A 19,799-nucleotide genomic window follows, 5' to 3' on the forward strand; every position below is an offset into this window, starting at 1 on the left:
CATATAAAACATGCACATAATTTTCTCTTTAATTATTGCATTTTAGTTTCAAAACCATTTCATTATGGTTTATCATGCATCTCATTATGCATACCACCTTACTATGGTAATTACTGCATTTCACTATGCAGGCCATTTCTCTATGGACTTAACTGCATTTCATTATGCAGATGCGTTCATCGCATTTTATTCAAGTGCAGTCGCTCGGACTTTCGCACAGCATTCACATATTACATTATATCAGAGTTTAAGCGTTATAATAAAATATAAAACATAAATAAGTCCAACGACTACTAAGGTATCACCGTTTATTATTTTAGCTACTGCAACTCTAGACACATAAAGGAAAGTCATTCTCACTTTATTCAAGCCAGGGATTTCCGGAACAAGAAATTGGAAATCCACACCTCAAACTACTCGCCTGTAAAAATTATAAATTCAACGGGGTCAGTTATAAAAACTGAGTGAATGCGTACAACATGTACCAATAAACATTAATATGAAAGCAATGCATTCCAGATTACCGATTCATATGAAACCCTAAACCATGATTCATGTTTCTATATGCTTTCAAAACAGGAAACATAAATATTCCTCTTTTTCCATTCCATTCGGGTTAACCTTTTATTTTCCTTTGGCCGTATTTATTTTCTCTTTTTGTACTTTTAGCCAGTCAAATCCGATTACTCTTATTTTACGTATTTGAAAGTTCCAGACTCTTCTTACAATACAACGGATTTCGGCAGTACATAAATATTGTCGCCAATTTCACTTTTTTTATAAAAGGTTCAACCACTCAGATCTCGGCAGTTTCTCTACTTACCTTTGGTCGTCTATATTCCGTTGCCTCTGAAGATCTGTTTCCATATGTCTAGGTCGTCGCCTGACTTCCAGACCGTCGTCCAGATTTCCACATACCATTTTTATGCAAACACATTCTAAATGCAATACCGGTGATCACACAACACTATTGCCGCCCAATAGTAAGCATGTTTCAATGAATCTAAATCGGTTTCAAAACTATGTATAATAGTTCATGCGATTTAAATCCAAAATAAAATAAAGCATTAGCAAATCATGTAAAGCAGTTCGCAATATTTTTAATACTAATATTTAGCAGTATAAGTTGTAAACACACTCACAGTACTCGCTTATTCCAAATATAAAAATATCACCCGTCGAATATCAAAACCTTCGCTCGCCGGTTTCCGCGACAAAACTCGTTGGATCTAATTTAGAGATTAAACATTAATAAATGTATTAACTCTAAATTCTAGGATAAACTCTAGGCCGACTCAACCAAATAAACCACATAATCACATAACCAAATTTGATTCCGACTATCTCTTTCCGCGTCATCGTATTTCTATACGATACACTCTATTCACATAGTTTATTTAATTCAATAAATAAACATAGAATTATAACTCCATATAATTCTAACACATATTCAATTCACATCATTTTCTAAAACACATTTTTAGAAAATCTCATCAAATATACCACATTTCAAAAATAACCAAAAATATTTTTCCGTAAAATATTTTTGATCCGGTGCTCAGCCCCCCCTTATTTTCTGGCAAAATCATTTCGGCACTAACTGCTGCCAACTGAGCTTAGGACTGAGCCACCATGCTCTATCCCCTCTGCTCATATTTCGGTCACCGTATTCCGGTGGTTTTGGCCGGAAAACTCAAAAACGCTAAAAACGCTTAAAAATCCATTTTAAGCCATTTTAACACCGAAATTCACCAAAATTAATTTCAAATACATTTTTGATTTTCATCTTGTAAAAACAGCAGCCCATAATTTTAAAATATTTATTTTCCATTATTTTAACAATTAAAACCGAAATAATAATTAATAATCAAAACCGATTATTAATCCGTCAAAACACCTCAATTAAATCAATTAAATTCCATAAATAATTATCAAACATATTTCATAATTTTTCATGAATAGTTTCTGCCCAGAATTTTAAAATGACGAAAATACCCTTTTTAAACAATTTTTACCGAATAAACATTATCAAAAATTTAACCCGGTTAATAAACCATTAAAAATTCTTAAATAAACACTTATTCATCATCATCCACAAATATAACTCATCCATAAATAAAATTATTTCCAGAAATTAAAAATCTATTGATTTACCCCTTTTAAGTGATTTTTAAGCTTTAAAAACATTAAAAATCGAAACCCAAATAGTTAAATTAACACCCGAATTAATTTACATTTTTAATCCACCAAATTTACACTTTAAAGCATATTTTAACTTCATCATTTAGATCAGCCCAGAAATTAAAAATAAATAATTTAATTTTACGTAAAAATCCATTTAAAACCGAAACTCACATAAACAACAATCAAAACTAGTTAATCAACCATCAAACACCATTTTTAAACCATCCTAAGCATGTTTCTAAGATTCATCAACATCAGCAAACAAAAGTTAAGATTTGAGCTTGAAATTATACCTCAAACGAACATGCAAATACACATTAACGATCTACATAATTTTCCCGACAATTTTTGTTAAAAAAGTTTTGAGAGAAAATAAAAGTGTAAGGTTTTGTGTTTGGAGCTATGGTGTATTCGGCACCCACACAAAATGAAAAAGACAATGAATTACTTGGGCATCAAGACTTCAAATAGGAATATCTAGATATTATTCCATGTTTGGTTTATTTACAAGTTTGTCATTATGGCATTTTTGTAAATAAATCGAACTCTAGGGGCAAAATAAATTCAAGTTTCTCAAATATTCAAAAACATTAAATCATAACATATGGGATGAATTAAAATATTTTTGGGCCTTTAAAAATAATTAAATTAATTATTTTGACGGTTTTTAGTGAAAAATCGCAAAATTCACTTTTAACACGTAAAATTGCCAAAAATCAATCTTAAGGGAAAACACACTCCAATTCACATTTTCACCCTTATAAATTCGTCTCATGAATTTATTCACTATTTTCGAGGTCCTAATTAATTAAAATCGGACTCACGCAAAAATAGACACTTATAATTCTACGGGGTATTACATTTCCAGTACAATATTAGTGATTGGATCCCAGGATGACGGAAACCAAGAAAAACCCACCAAACCCCATAACGAAGGAAAAAGACCCGTTCAACTAAGATGTCCGAAAAAAACCCAAAAATACGCCCTTTACCCCTACAGCCCTCTCGCAAATAGGACGGTCGTCGCCCATTCACTTTCAAGGGTTTGGGACACCCGAGGCCAGTCAAGAGGGGAGCTCTGATCCGACTCTACAAGAGATGATTAACCAAACCCATGATGGCGCTCTAAAACAGCTCCGTTCGGTCTTAGCTACAATGGTGGAAGAAACCACCAGCACGCTAAGGTCACGAACGCCAAGGGAAAGGACCATAAAAACCGCGAAGAGGAACGAGAAGAAGGAAGGACCCCCGACGATGATGAAACCAGACCCTCGGAGTAAGGCAAGGATACGAACGAACAAGTAATGGAGGGAGGTACAAATGATTACGCAGATAAAGAGAAAGAACCAACAAAAGTCCCGGCAAGGCCAGTGAGGAGGAGACAATCGGAGATAGCAACGGAGGGAGTTGATTTGCTAGAAGTGCAAAGGTTGATAGCCGAAGCCATGAAGTCAGCAACGGAAGACAAAGCAAGGGAACATATCAGCATTAGGAGTCTAACACGGGGAAAGTCAGCATTGGCAGCAAACATTTTGTCAGAAAATTTGCCGAGGAGGTTCAAGATACCAAACTTTGATAATTTTGACGGTGTCGAATGTCCGGAGAACCACGTGACCAAGTTTTACAACAAAATGGTCCTCCTGGACTAGGGGTGTGCAAAACCGAACCGAACCGACAAATTCGGTTCGGTTCGGTTGGAAATTGGACATAAATTTCGGTTGGTCGGTTCGGTTCGGTTTTGAGTGTAAAAAAATTTCTGACTATTTTACATGTAAACCGAACCGAAATAACTGAACCGAACCGAAATAACCGACCGAACCGACCGGTTCGGTTCGGTTTGAATATTTTCTTCCTCTAGAATTTCGGTTCGGTTCGGTTTTAAAAACCCAAAAATTCGGTTCGGTTCGGTTCAAACCGAATGCACACCCCTATCCTGGACGTCATAGACGCCATATTCTGCAAAACGTTTCCTACTACCCTCAGCGACACGACACAACTATGGTTCAGCAGCTTAGAGGCAGGGACGATCCACATTTGGAAACAACTAAACCAAGAGTTCATAATGAGGTTCTTCACGAATATCCCGCACAAGAGGATCTCGGAAGAACTCCATAGATGCAGACAAGGAGAAGGAGAAACGCTAAGAGCGTATAAGAGCGATTCAATAATGAAACAATAAGGATTGAAGACTTGAATAACGACACGATGGTGTAGGCGCTGAAGAAGGGAACTTGGATGGGCGTATTAGGAAACAAGTTGACCTCAAAGAAGCCTAAGACCTACCAGGAAGTCATGGTGGTGGGACAAAAATGTATAAATATTGATGATGGAAGGAGGAAGAAAAACATAGATGTACCAAAGAAAGAAGAGAAAGCATGGTCTTCATAGATGCAAACGTCCCACTCACAAAGAGACTGCCCCACCAGTTATCAAAGCGTTAGCCGATGTTCTCCCTACGAAGATTCTGGTTCTTGGAGGAACGACAACAGGTATATCGGTGGAGACTATAAAAGCGGGCGATACGGCGACCGAAATGAGGTGTTCACTCCGTTCAACACCACCAGAACCAACGTGCTGATGTGGGTTAAAAAAAGTTGAACTGCAATGACCTGGCCAAGAAGAATGGTTCATAGAACTAGTACTAGAGATGAAAGCAGATACTGCAAATTCCACGAAGACTATGGACATGACATAGAGAAATGCTATGACCTAAAGTAAGAAATAGAGAAACTAATCGAATCAGGAACTTTGAAAAAGTTCACACGTCGGAAGGAGGAAAAGGAACAACAAAAAGAGGAGGCGAATAAAGGAACAAAGACCAAAGAAGAAAAGGCAAAGAAGAAGGAAGTAACGGGAATTATTAACGTAATCATAGAAGGAAGAACCTTGAGAGCCACCCGAAAGAGATCCGTGGAAAAAATCATGCATGTCTCCAAAAGAGCTGGGAATCGAGCGCGGCGAGTACCATCACCTTCAGACTAGAAGACGGGACACATGTACAAGGCCCACATAACGATGCACTGATAGTAAAAGGGATCATCAACAACTGTTGGACCTTTGTCCTTTTATACTCCTTTGTTTTGACTTTGATAATCAACTATGAGTGTTCTATTCTTGTTTATTAGTGTATAGGAACTCATAGGAACCATCGGGAGTCAATTCAGAGTCTTCTAGCAAGAATAGAGTTTTTGAGTTTTAGGATGTCTAGAAGGTTTTCGCGAGCGCTACCCAGTCTTGGAAGCGAGCGCGACAAAATCTCATCTTGAGCGCGACCCAGGTTTCATGGGCGGGAAGAAAAGTCTTCGCGGGCGCGACCAAGAGATCTGTTGCGGGCTCAACGGATATACTATGAATGGCCCAATAAAGCGTTGACATGTGGCAAGAGCCGTTGGAAGATTTTGTCTTCACTCTTGGTTGCGGGCGCGACTCCGCTTGGTAGCGGGAGCGACCCAGAAGCTGACAGCAAAATTTGTTTTATTTGTTTTTGCTTTTATTGTAGTTTGCTTTGTGTATAAATATAAACTCATTTGCAATGTTTCAAGGTTAATGATTTGCAAACCTTGAAATAACAAACACACATCTTTAAATTACATTTGTTTTGTTGTAGTTTTGGAGTAAGCTTGTAAATTCCTAAATCATTGTAAGTTAGAGTTTAGTTTTGGAAAAACTCAACCCTTGTAAGTTAGAGATTAGCTTTGAAAAATCTCATAGTTAGTGTTTAGCTAAAAAGCACTAAGTTTGGAGTTAGTTTAGAAAACTCTTTGTCAATTCCTTTTAGTGGATTCTAAATCTCAATCTTTGATTGAGTAATGGAGTAGGATCGATTTGTGATCCGAACCACTCTAAATCTCTTGTGTCAATTCTCTATCCCTTAAACTCTTTCTAATTTCTATATTCCGCATTCAAAGAGTTTAATCTTTCGATTCACATTCAAAAACTACAGTTTGCGTCATACCCCATAGGGTCTTTCAACAACTATCTGGTGATGAAGTTTCTAGTCGACGAGGGAAGCGCAGTCAACTTGATGACTTGGGAAGTAAATAGAGGAATTGGCAAAGAACTGGGAAAGCTCAAACACTGCGCAGCGCCTATTGTCGGCCTAGGAGGGACCCCCGTTCAGCCAAAAGGCCTAGCAGATCTGATCATACAATTAGGCAGAGGAGAAGAAACAAGGAAAGAAATCAAGACCCAGTTCAATATAATCGACATGCCGTTTGCATACAATAGAATATTGAGGAGACCCTTTCTCTATGACTCAGGAGCAATCACTAACATTTGGTACCTGACCATGAAGATACCAACTATAGGAGGAATAGTCAACGTTAAAGGTGACCAGAAGGTGGCGGCGAAGTGTTATTTGGTGGCAATGGAAGAAACAAAAGAGAAGATAAAGGAAAAGATAGAAGAAGAATGAATTCCGGAAGAGGAAGAACCTAGGAGCAAGAAAAGTAAAAGCAAAGTATGATAGGAAATAGTCACGCTAGCCATTATAATGATCATTAAAGAGAAATATATGAAAAAACATTTTCAAGAAATAACAAAGCAAGCAATGTAACCAGGAGGATAAAAGAAAACTATAAGTTAAGGCTACGACTCTCAACCATGTTTGGGCCCGGTTCCTCAACTACAACGAATAAGAAGGAAATAATACAACACCAATAAAAAACAACAAAAGGGACACGCTCCCCAAATAAGGCAACAGCCAAAATACAGGAGAAACATTTCTCCTAAAGGTAACGGCCAAAACATATGAGAAACATTTCTCATAAGGTAACAACCAAAAAATATGAGAAACATTTTCTCATAAGGCGACGGCCAAAATTAAATAGAAGGACGACTCTAACGAAAGCAAAGTATAAGAAGACGCACCCAACACAAAACAAACGAGCAAGAAAAGAAAACATCGGTCAAGAAACACAACAGCATCGCGAAACAGCAAAAGAAAGGCAACAGAATGAAAAGCATCTTTATCGCATTAAAGAAGTGAAGGCGGGGCACAAACAGAGGCCGCGCTCCCTCATCCAAAATAATAAAAAAAAACACAACAAAAAGTAAAAGAAAAACAAACAGCAACACTCGAACTAAGCCTTTTTAGTTTGAGAAGAAACACTAGCGGCACCCTTGAAGAGTCGGATCACAAGACCGGAGGAAGAAGAAATAGGAACCTTTGGAGGTTGAGAAACTGGAAGCCCAAGAGAAACTAATGTAGTAAGGAAAAAAGAAGCAACAACAACAATACCAGTAGGACGCCTTCTTTCGTTTAGAACCGATAAACATTGGCCCCTAAAATGACTCAAGTCAATCTGCAAGAAAGAATCAGTTTTCCTTTTATAAGAGGTAATACATCATTTATTTTGGCTTTTTGACCCCCATATTATAGGAAGGATCTAGAAAGATATGAAAGATTTCCTTCCAAACTGTACATACGACTTCTATCGAATACGACTTTCCACATAATTTTATATGTATCTATGAGATCAAGTATGAAATTATGTTTACTCACTTTAAATTAAATATCTGTTTCCTTCCCTTTCCTACTAGGATTTGAAATCCTGTATTTTACAATACACAAACTTCGAATTGAACTTTTTTATTGCAGAAGAGCCTGAAAATGACCGAACTTTTTAAATATTTATTTTTTTAAAAAAAAATTCACTCAGCATCTAAAAATTTTCATTTTATCCGTTCCGTATTAGAAATGTATCAAAAATATTCGAGTAATGTACTTTTAAGATATCAAATATGTATTTTACAGGCAAAAATAAAAATAAAAATATGAAAAAGTTTTAAGATAAAAGTAAATTTTTTGGTTTAGAATGTATCTTTTAAATATTAAGTAATTTATTTTAGATGATTTTATAGTTAACCCTTTTCTATTTAAAAATATTGAATCGGAAAGGAGAGGATTCTAATGAATCTAGCCTATTGCCGGCCGCCCGTTGAGGATGAAAGGAAGAAGTATTAGTCATTACAAAATGCATATGACTAGCAAAAGATACAAAGTTGAACAACATGACAGCATAATGGACAACTCTAGATTTAGAGTTCAAACTAAGACAAAGCATTTATATGCCATGACAACCTTCAAGACGATCATAAAATAAATAAAGACACTAGTATATTTTTAAATTTAATTTTTGTTCCTGGCTTATAGTATAAAACTTTGTAAGACTGAATTTTAATTTCTATATTTTCGATAACTAAGCTTTAATTTTATTTTAATAAGATTATTTCTAAGAGTAAACATTATTTCATTTCATTTTCTTGCGTTTTGATAACAAAAAAACTATTATCTTTAAAAAATGTTAAAAATTTAATCACCAAAAAAATAAATTAGTCTTTAGTCACTAAAATAAAATAGCTCCCCAAACTGACTGAAAAAATCCTAATTGTTATCTTCTTCCTCTCCTTTCTCTTTTTTTTTGTTTCTAATCAAAAAAATTAAATTTAGCCACCGCCAAATTGGTTAGTAGTTAGTTTTTTATTCAATAAACACAGATTTTAAATGAGGGAATTTCCTATGTTACATTACATTTTTTTATCCTTATTTTTCTAACTTTTTTTTTTACGAAAAATATTTTTTTAAAATTCTACAAGTATCTTTTTTTACTTTTTAAATAATTTATTCTCTTTTTTTATAAATTTTTGTTTTTGATGTTTTTTTATTTTTTATTGTGTTTTTTTAGTAAAACTATGGTATATTACAGTGTATCATTGTGTTTTTTTAGTGTAACTATGGTGTTTTTATAGTTTAACAATAATGTATATAAACAAAGGATCACTTTACCCCCCGAACTTGGCACAAAGTATCAAAAACGTCCAAATTGAGAAAACCGGATCACTTTTACCCTGAACTTGGCAAAACCGGTTCAAAAACCCCCTTTATGCTGACGTGGCACTTAATTGGAGAGTGAGATTTATAAAATCATAATTAACTCTAATTAATCACACTTAAATACTAATTAATTCTATATATAGTGTATCTATGGTGTTTTGTAGTGTTTTTATAGTGTATACCATAAAACCACTGCATATACACCATAAACACTGCGAATATAAATACACTATAAATACATCAGAAATACACTATAACATAAATATACCATAAAAACACTACAAGTACATCATAAAAACACTACAAATACACCATAAATCAATTCATTTTTACAAAATCAGTAGCATCAAAATAAAACAACAAATCTTTGAACCAAAAAAAGACAAAATAATTATATGAATAATAGAAAAATTTTATAAACATAAAAATAATAGATCTACAACAATCTCTTTACGGTTTACGGTTTAAAATAATCATTGAATAGAGCAGACACATCGCCAAGTTACACAATTAAAGAGTCTTGTTAACGCGACTTAAGAATATTAGTACAATTTTTTTTTTTGATTGACATTTTCATTTTATACTTTTTTTTGGATAACAAGCCGCTTACCACTTGGAACAACCCCGTTGGTTTTGATACATATATTTTGTACTTCTCGAATATACATTCATTATATATACATATAGCTCCCCAAACTAAATTTGGAGTATAATAGTGGTTAGCATTGTTATAATTTCATCAAAAACAAGGGAACATAGAAAAGAAAATATTTGTGAGGGTGTAAGATGGGAGAACGAGAATCATTTGCCATGAATGGTGGAAACAATGAGTATAGCTATTCCAAGAACTCACATATACAGAGAAATGTAGCAGAGAAAGCAAAATCAATTTTAGTTAGTGGAATAATTGATAATCTTGACATAGAAAATAGTTCATCATCATCATCATTGAACAAGTTTACTATTGCTGATTTAGGTTGTTCGACAGGGCCAAATACATTTATTTCAGTGGAGAACATAATAGAAGCAATAAGGCAAAAATTCAAAATCCTGCCAGAAATTCAGGTTTATTTCAACGACCATGTTTCCAATGATTTTAACGCTCTCTTCTTCAACCTTCCTTCGAGCAGGAACTACTTTGCGTGTGGAGTCGGAGGTTCATTTCACGGCAGATTGTTTCCGAAGGGTTCGATCAACTTCGTGTATTCGGCATTTGCATTGCAATGGCTATCGAAAGTACCGAGTGAGTTGAATTGTGGAGTGTGTAACGGAGGAAGAATTCATTACGGAAATGCTCCGAAGGAAGTTTGCGACGCTTATTATGGTCAGTATGAAAGGGATATGATTTCTTTTTTTGATTGTCGAGCAGAAGAGGTTGCTCCGGCTGGATTGATGGCGTTTCTTGTTCCAGGCCGTCCTGATGAAGCACTTCCATCTCAATTCTCCCTCTCCCTTTTTCTTCAAATCCTGGAATCTTGCCTGGTTGATATGGCAGATGAGGTATGTTCTACTATCAAATTTGACTATACATGGCCTCAATTTTCTAACTTTATTTACTTACTTTTTTAAATATCAACAAATTTTTTTATTATTATTATTATTATTAAGTTAAAATTATAACTCATTTACCATTGATATTTAAACCTTGCCTGTCTGGCTCATTATTTTTTCAATATTATTAAATATATATAATGACTTATTTGGAGATGGCCTTGCGTGATGTTGTATATGTCAAGTAAGAAAACATAAACATATAATATTGCGATATGCCTGTTTTAAACAAGTCGTTGATAAATTTATCATCACTCGAAAAAATGATGTTGTAACTAACCGGATATGAAAAATTACTATAGTTAATAATAGGTGAATTTATTTTATCTATTATTAAATAATCAATAGAATTAAATTTTAATTTAATATTAAGTATGTTTATTCAAATATATAGATAGTCAAATATATTATAAAATATGTTGTGGGGTTTCAACAATTTTTTCATAAAATTAATGGATATTAAAAATAACATATTTGATATCTCTAGAGGGAATATGAAATTGAATATAATATTTACTTTCTAGCAATTGAATATAATATTTTTTTTCTTTTGATAATTTCATGAAGTGTCCTGAACGGATTCCAATTATAAAACAACACTTTTAAACTTTTCATATCTAGACTAATCCTCACTCAAGCCGGATAGGTCTGTTGTGGGAGAAAAAGTTCTGACCCCAAATTTTAAACGGCTGCATACATGAGTATGGTTCGACCCGCAACCTCAGTTAAGTCAGAAGAGCGTTTTACCAACTCAGCTGCGTTTTGGGTTAATAGTATATTTCCTTTTAACAAAATAAAAATAGAATTGTTATGTATTTTTCACTGGATTTGACTCACTTATTAAAAACTTATTTTTCTTTTCTCTTACCATATTTTTTTTTCCTTCAATTTCTTCTTAAACATAATGCTACTATCATAGTCATTTTTGTTTCGGACACTCCGTCTTGTTGCTTAGATATCTCCTTCATATTTGTTTTTGGTTTTCCAAACTTATTATGAGTTACCGAACAAAGTTTGAATAGATCAAATCGTCGATGATTCCGTTCTACATGATTACTTACGAAAATTAATCTATCCTCAATTATAATAACAAACTAACCAGTTTGATTTGTCTAAATTTTGATGAAACCGACCACATCTAATATGATTAAATTTTTTCTCTTTCAAACCAAACTAGCTTCCAGGTTTTAGTTGAACCGATCAAACCAGCCGATCTGTTCTGATTTCTAAAACTCTAAGTTAAAATTCTAAAATATTTTAATGGACTTTTACAGGGAGAAATAAGCAAAGAAAAGTTGGAGTCATTCAACATGCCATTGTACAGCCCTTCAATAGAAGAGTTAAGAAGAATTATAGACAAAAATGGAAAATTTAGCATTGTAAAATTGGAAGCTCATGAAGAAAGTATAAAAATGCTTTCATCAAGATCCTGCAGATCTGGTTTTGAGAGCATCATCAGCAAACACTTTGGTGGTGAAATTATTGAACAACTATTCAAGAGATACGATACAAAATTTGCACAGCATTACCCAATTGTTGTTGCTGATTGCACTTCCCTTTATATTTTTGTCCTTCTCAAGCGCCATCTTTAAATTACTATACTCTAAAGACTTTTAATTATTATGATGTTCTTAAACCCATAATTAAAATTGATTTTAGCTATATGTGAGAAAGGAAGAGCATAGAATCATTTTAATCAATCTTAATACATATTCCTTTTTTTTTTTGGTTAAACTACTGTCCAGACCTTCCTATGGTTTAGTCCAAACTTTCATTTAGTTTTGATGCATAACGATGGAGTACTTTTTGAAGCCAATCATTGATACACAAACGGTTTGATTAGTGATAACTACGGGTGTCAAAACGAGTCATGACGCGATAATACAATTTGCAAGTAAATTTGGCAAATCCGGTAAAACGAGTTATGAATTAAGGTGTCAAATATACAATGTATATTTGATACATAATATATATAGGTGTTATGTATTTAATCCATAACTTGAGACATATATGGTCTAATTAATATTAATTAAAAATTTATATTATATGAATTAATCTCATCCATTGATTTGATTATGTGATGGACGTACCTGATTGAATTGAAATGTCTATATAAAGCATAAAAATTGGTCATTTCTCTACCACCAAAAACGCAACTCTAGTTCCATCCAAAAGAATGTGATTAAAAAATTAGGGTCAAGGTAGAGAAAACAATTTTCATTAATGGCTTTAAATGAAAATTCTCTTGAAAATTCAATTAAGTTTTCTATCAATATTTATTGTATTATGAAATTATTTAGTTTCATAAATACCTAGAGTTTACGTTAATGATGTCTTGTTAATGCAGAATCTAACAAGTTGTATTATGCGATTAACTACATATAGTAAAATTATGTCTAGGAGGTTGGTATTTAAATGGTCCACTTGCGACCATCCAATTTTTTCTGGAAATATTCTAGTGTAATTATATTCGGTATAATACATGACTTGTATAATTGTTTGCATTATCTAACAAGTGGTATCAGAGCGTTTGGTTGAAAAACTCAATAATTCTTATACATAATATATAGATTTACGCAAAATTGATGAGTTTATGTTTTAAATATTAACTGATAGATTTATGTTTATTGATGGATACAGTATTAGAAATAAGTATGCATGAACTGCACGATGGATGCAAGTCACAGACCCAGAGATCAGACCTAAGTCCCTGACCCAGTACACAGTGGTAGCCACACAAGCATTTAGAAGATCTGCGCCATTATCCCATAAAATCAGGGATAAAGGCGAATCCGGACTTATCTCAACAAAAGGATGAGCCTAAATCAAGAATAACACTCATACTACAACACAATAACTATGAATATATATATATATATATATATATATATATATATATATATATATATATATATATACTCTATAATACATCATAATTAGACTAAAAAACACGATAAAAATAAAAAAAACACCAAAAAAATTTATAAAAAAGGAGAATAAGTCATTGAAAAGTGAAGATATTTGTAAAATTAAAAAAATAAATGTATTTTTCATAACAAAAAAAGGTTAGAAAAGTAAGAAAAAAATAATGTAAAGTTATAAATAAAATAGGTAATAGTGTAGTGTAGGAAATTCCCTCAAATTAAATAAAAATTATATCAACATTTTATAATTAATTATGCATCCAAAATAAAAAATTAATGTATATTTTCAAACATTTTATATAATAGATGCATATATGCATGTGAAGAAATACTTAAAATTGTTTGACGATATTGAATCCTGGTGGGCAACAAACAAATTTCCAACATGAATGGACATTCACTTGGATAATCCAAACGTACAATTACTCGCAAGTCGCAACAAAGCCCTAACTTTTAATTTGTTAATGTAGTTATTTTGAACACTAGATTTGTGCAAAATGCAATACTAACACTTTCCGATTGCAAAGGACAATTTAGGTGCACGTGAAGGTATCAATTTTCATCCTCACGTAGCTTGTCCTATCCCACTTTAATTTTAGTGCCTTATATTATATCGCGTGGATATATTGAGTTCCCCCATCATGAAATTAATATTTTTTAACCACTGAATTAGGAAGTGTGAAGGAATATTATGTTCCTCATTTATATAACAATATCTTCTTATTTGTACACAAATATATTTAAAAAGCAGAAATATGATAACTATAAGACACGCGCACGCAGCCATATAGTATCACTTCTCGGAATTAGATTGTCAAATTTGTACTGAGATACCCAATTTTAAGTTCACTTGAAAATTTGACCCGTCAAACTTGTCATATTTTAGTTAAAGCATTATTTTTACCATTATTCCGTATTGAAATGGTTACATATTCAAATGGTTTAATAGTTAAAACTGCCGGATACTAAAAAAAAAAACTAATTCACCGATTACCAACATATGACTTCAAGCCAGTGACTAATAAAGGTTCAACGGTGTCAAAAAGCTATATCTTTTTTATTTTTTTTAAAAATATATTAAAAACTTTTAAAAGTTATAAATCTATTTCAATTTGTTTAATTCGTTGAAACTTTATTCAAATTTTTAAAATCAATATAGTATTTTTCAAATTGATTTATCTAAATCATGTGCCAATCCAATTGGCAATTTGAAAAGGAAACTGGGGTTTATTTGGAGGTTATATCGACGAAAAGTCGAATGCTTTTAGTGGGGGAAGTTTGTTAGCCCTAGACTTGGCATACGGGCTGGCTCACAAGGATATTGCTACTTCAACAAGTCGGTCCAATGAGCATTGGTTGTGTCCATGCGAAGCAGCATTTTCAAAACTCGAGCGAAGACTAGCTCGCCTAGACAGCATGTTGGCTGCTCCTAGGGAAGCACGGTTCGCGCTGGCTAGCCTTGACATGTTGCAAGGTAGCCAAATATGTAGTTTTTATTAAATATGCATATTTGCAAGATGGGTGTGCCAGTGGTACGCCGTGAGAGAATCTAATAGGCAGTTACGGGAAATTTTAGGGCTAAGCTTTAAAATATAGAGTTCGGGACAATGAAATTGCAGATTGCCAACATTGCAAAGAGCAATTTTATGTCTTATGGCTGCTACATGAAACATGTATCCTGGGCAAGGGCAATTGGGGTTGTCAATTGCATTTCTATGTACAATTTCTAGTGTTTTAAAACCCAGACCGATGATAGAACTAGAGTGACTATCAGTTTAAGGTTCAAAGGTTGAACCGTTTTAATTATATATATGAATTATAATTAGGAAGTATTTTATGAATTAAATTAGAATAGCCATTAAATTATTATTTTAATAATTAAAGTAATATTAAGGATAACAATATGATAAATTTTATTAATAGTTAAATTATTATTAATAAAATTAGAGTTTTGGTGGGATTTGGAAATATTTTATGAATTGTATTAGAATAATTAGGAAATTATAATTAGAAAATATTCTATGAGTTAAATTAGAATTATTAAATTATTAAACCAATAATTAAAATAGTATATATGAGTTTATTCCACTGAGGCAAGCCTGTATTACCTCTTCCTCTCCCACCCAAAATGCTTTTACTGCTACACACACCATGTCATGTTTAGCTCTACAGACCCACCACCACATTTCAGACTTTTCTTCCTCTTTCTAATTATCAAATTAATTACAGTACTTTTTCTCTCACAGCTCAAAACAAAAAGGATAAAAACAGACAAAAAAACATAAAACTATAAACAAAGAAAAGCAAAACCTTCCCCCTTGTGCTTTGGGGACTGCAAGCTTGCTCGCAACTCTCAAAGCAAAGCTCTGCAAATTTTACAAAAAGAATTCTTATTCATTCCACAACCCCCCATAAACCCACATGCCTTCCCATTCTTATCATCATGCTCCTTTAAGTCTTTGAATTCCCTCTCTTCATTTCTAGTGCCACTGAAAACAAAGAGAAGAAACTAAACAAAACAAAGAAGATGATCACAGCTTTAGATTTCTACCATGTAATGACAGCCATGGTGCCACTCTATGTGGCCATGATCTTAGCCTACGGATCAGTCAAATGGTGGAAGATTTTCACTCCTGATCAATGCTCCGGAATCAACCGTTTCGTGGCCCTTTTTGCCGTCCCTTTGCTCTCTTTTCATTTCATCTCTTCTAACAATCCTTACGCTATGAACTTCCGTTTCATAGCAGCCGATTCACTTCAAAAACTCATCGTTCTCGCAGTTCTAACTGCATGGACTTTTCTCAGCAAAAGGGGCTGCTTAGAATGGACTATCACATTATTTTCTCTCTCAACTCTACCCAACACCCTCGTTATGGGCATTCCTTTACTTAAAGGAATGTACGGCGACTATTCCGGTAGTTTAATGGTGCAAGTAGTTGTTTTGCAGTGTATTATTTGGTATACTTTGATGCTTTTCATGTTCGAATATAGAGGTGCTAAGTTGCTGATCACCGAACAGTTTCCTGATACTGCCGCTTCTATTGTTTCCATCCATGTCGATTCCGATATTATGTCGCTCGATGGACGACACCCTCTTGAGACCGAAGCTGAGATCAAAGAAGATGGTAAACTTCATGTTACCGTAAGAAAATCTAATGCTTCAAGATCGGATATTTTCTCGAGAAGGTCTCATGGATTCTCGTCTACAACTCCGAGACCGTCGAATCTTACTAATGCTGAGATTTACTCTTTACAATCCTCAAGAAACCCTACTCCAAGAGGTTCTAGTTTCAATCACACTGATTTTTACTCAATGATGGCTGCTGGGAGAAACTCCAACTTTGGCGCATCAGATGTTTTCGGTCTCCCAGCCTCACGTGGTCCGACTCCTCGGCCGTCGAATTTCGAAGAAGATGGTAGTAATAAGCCGAGGTTCCATTACGCGGCGGCGGGCGGTGGTGCAACTCATTATCCTGCACCGAACCCGGGTATGTTTTCACCAACTGGGTCTAAAGGTAATAGTAATACAGTTGGTGGTAATACTAATAATATAAAGAGTAAGGCTAATGGGCAAGCTCCACAAAAGAGTGGCAATGAAGATGGTAAGGATCTTCATATGTTTGTTTGGAGTTCTAGTGCTTCTCCTGTTTCTGATGTATTTGGTGCTCATGAGTACGGTGCCCATGACCAGAAAGATGTTCGATTAGCTGTTTCCCCGGGAAAAGGTATTAATCACCCTATTTTACATTGCATTTTTAAGGTGTTTTTGATTCCATATATATATGTTAGGAGAAATATTTACATAAACCTAGTTCGGAGGCCATATTCAAACAAAACCCAGTTTTATTTATAATATTTAGGTTAATAATTGTGTTTTAATGGAGTTTCAGTTGATGATGGGCATAGAGAAGATGAACATCATCAAGAGGGTGAGTACATGGAAAGAGAAGAGTTTAGCTTTGGGAAGAAGAAGGATGAAGTGGATGGTGGAAGACCAAAAGCTATGCCTCCCACAAGTGTGATGACAAGGCTTATTCTGATTATGGTTTGGAGGAAACTCATTAGAAATCCCAACACTTATTCCAGCTTAATTGGTTTAATTTGGTCTTTAGTTTCATTCAGGTACATTTTTATTGTTTTCTTTCTTCCGTCGTTTAATCAACGAGTTCTGTTTTAAAAAATTGGTCGAACATTCGGATACAAAACTTTATTTTTACATAAAAACACCTTAAAATAACATTGTTTTACCGTGTTTGTGTCCATGTGCTTCCTACTACCAAATCCATTAAAATGAAGTTATGATTTTTGGATATTAATTGATATTTGTTGTTTTGTTACTTTAGGTGGAATGTAGAAATGCCTGCCATAATTGCAAAGTCCATCTCAATACTGTCAGACGCAGGGCTTGGCATGGCCATGTTCAGTCTTGGTAAGCTTTTGTTCACTGAGAGAATCATTTTACTTTGTGATGATGAATGTTAGTAAAAAAGCAAACAAAACATGCAACAACAAACCACAAAAACAGTATAAAATTATTACTTTTTTGCCATGTTTATGTTTATGTTTATGTTTATGTTTGTGGTGAGAATGATGATGAAAGGTGGTGGTGATGGTGATGGGTTTTGTTTGCGTGACAGGTCTGTTCATGGCTTTGCAGCCAAAGATCATAGCATGTGGCAATTCCGTCGCAGCTTTTACTATGGCCGTGAGATTCCTTACAGGACCAGCTGTCATGGCAGCTGCTTCCATTGCTGTTGGTCTTCGAGGAACGCTCTTACACGTTGCTATTGTCCAGGTCACTCCTCTCTCACAACCAATCCTAATTTTATTTCTTCTTTTAAGAAAAACTATTTATAATATTATTTGCTATTTTAAGATAATCTTTTTTATTCAGATAATACTTCTTTTGACACTTTATTTTTTTAATTAAAAGGTCATCTTGGTTCCTGAATTTATGATTCGGAAATAAATATTTCAATCTCAATTGTTTTATTTATTTAAAGACAACACTCTCTATTTTAAATCAAATAAGGATAAAGTTTTCAGTTTTTATATCAATAAAAATAATACTGAATCATCCATTTCCTTTATATTATACAAATTCATTTTAATTGGCCGATTTTTTTTTTTAAAAAAAACTCATTTTAACATGTTTGTTTGGGTTGGACTTGGAAACAATACAAACAGGCAGCTCTACCACAAGGAATTGTCCCCTTTGTCTTTGCCAAGGAATACAACGTACACCCTCAAATTCTCAGCACGGGGTAACTATTTATTTTTTATTACTCTCTCTTTAATTCTACTAAATTCGTAATCAGACCCACAAATTAACCAAATTTATTCACTTTGGTCCTTGGCAGTGTAATATTCGGAATGCTAATTGCATTGCCCATAACTCTTGTGTACTACGTTCTATTGGGGTTGTAGAAGTGACATCGACAAATTGGCAACCATAGACATTTTATGCCCATGATCATCACTCATTTTCTAGCAATTTGTTTTCTTTTATTAGTAAAATTAAGCTGTAAAATCGATGTTTATTAGTTACATTATTAAGGAAAGAAAAGAAGTTTCTTAGTTAACTTTATTTAATTTCCTTTTAAACCCAATTTCAATATTTTGCTCTAGCAATTAGCATTGTAATTAAGAATATATTAATCATTATTTCTTTATATTAGGTCAAAATTATAATGGTGTCTCTAAATTTTGAAATTTTACTGGTTTTTTAACTCTTGATTTTATTTAATTGAAAATCTTGAGATTTCATTTATTTAGTGTTTGAAAGTTCCGTAGTAGTAATATTGATTTTTTATTTTATCTTTCAACATAATTATAGAAGTGATAATGATAATTTGCAAAAGAAAGGGTAAAATATAATCAACTCACTAGCCATAACACTTTTGAAAACCATTTAAAAAAACTAACCAATAATGTATAATTCAAAAGGTATTTGTATTGGGCAAAATTGTGTTAAAATTATAGGTCCAATTCTTTCAAAATGGTCAAAAGTTTTTTCTTTCGAACAAGAAGAAATCCTTAAATTAGGATTACAGTTATTAGAAAACTAATGGGTTTTAAGAATGTATAATGGAAGATATATAGTGCAATTAGGGGCCCTCCCTCCATTAGAGGGATGGTGACCTCTTTGGTATATTGGGAGACAAATGTCACATCCTTAATTCTTTTTAGTTTCCCTCACACCTTTCCTTTTCATTTCCTGCTTTGTGCAACATCGATCTTTTTGGATTAGCTTATACCATTAAATAATGGCCTATCATGACCCCATTGTCTGCCTAAACCCATGA

The 19,799-nt window shown here is 33.6% G+C and overlaps 2 protein-coding genes and 1 long non-coding RNA gene across 3 annotated transcripts; 2 read left to right on the forward strand and 1 right to left on the reverse strand.

Moving 5' to 3' along the window:
• On the reverse strand, window positions 1–2,569 carry LOC126665684 (uncharacterized). Its single transcript, XR_007637680.2, has 3 exons — window positions 2,478–2,569; window positions 1,143–1,229; window positions 1–421 (listed from the first exon to the last, which is right to left on the reverse strand). It is a non-coding gene; the product is annotated as an uncharacterized LOC126665684 (long non-coding RNA).
• Window positions 2,570–9,813: 7,244 nt separating this feature from the next.
• LOC126666344 (loganic acid O-methyltransferase-like) lies at window positions 9,814–12,162 on the forward strand. Its single transcript, XM_050359368.1, has 2 exons — window positions 9,814–10,519; window positions 11,845–12,162. Exons 1-2 carry the CDS (start codon window positions 9,830–9,832, stop codon window positions 12,160–12,162), a joined length of 1,008 nt encoding a protein of 335 aa, XP_050215325.1. The 5' UTR covers window positions 9,814–9,829.
• A 3,571-nt stretch (window positions 12,163–15,733) lies between these two features.
• Window positions 15,734–19,081, forward strand: LOC126664878 (probable auxin efflux carrier component 1c). The gene is made up of 6 exons (XM_050357486.2): window positions 15,734–17,219; window positions 17,385–17,616; window positions 17,838–17,923; window positions 18,132–18,289; window positions 18,682–18,758; window positions 18,855–19,081. Exons 1-6 carry the CDS (start codon window positions 16,022–16,024, stop codon window positions 18,919–18,921), a joined length of 1,818 nt encoding a protein of 605 aa, XP_050213443.1. The 5' UTR covers window positions 15,734–16,021; the 3' UTR covers window positions 18,922–19,081.
• Window positions 19,082–19,799: the final 718 nt, after the last annotated feature.

The sequence above is a fragment of the Mercurialis annua genome, linkage group LG1-X (assembly GCF_937616625.2).
Source record: "Mercurialis annua linkage group LG1-X, ddMerAnnu1.2, whole genome shotgun sequence".
Taxonomy (NCBI): Eukaryota; Viridiplantae; Streptophyta; class Magnoliopsida; order Malpighiales; family Euphorbiaceae; genus Mercurialis; species Mercurialis annua.

Coding starts and splice junctions, on each gene's coding strand:
- LOC126666344 (XM_050359368.1), top strand. CDS start 9,830: ATGAATGGTGGAAACAATGAGTATAGCTATTCCAAGAACTCACATATA. Junction 10,520..11,844: donor TGGTTGATATGGCAGATGAG/GTATGTTCTACT, acceptor GGACTTTTACAG/GGAGAAATAAGCAAAGAAAA.
- LOC126664878 (XM_050357486.2), top strand. CDS start 16,022: ATGATCACAGCTTTAGATTTCTACCATGTAATGACAGCCATGGTGCCA. Junction 18,290..18,681: donor TACACGTTGCTATTGTCCAG/GTCACTCCTCTC, acceptor CAATACAAACAG/GCAGCTCTACCACAAGGAAT. Junction 18,759..18,854: donor CCTCAAATTCTCAGCACGGG/GTAACTATTTAT, acceptor GGTCCTTGGCAG/TGTAATATTCGGAATGCTAA.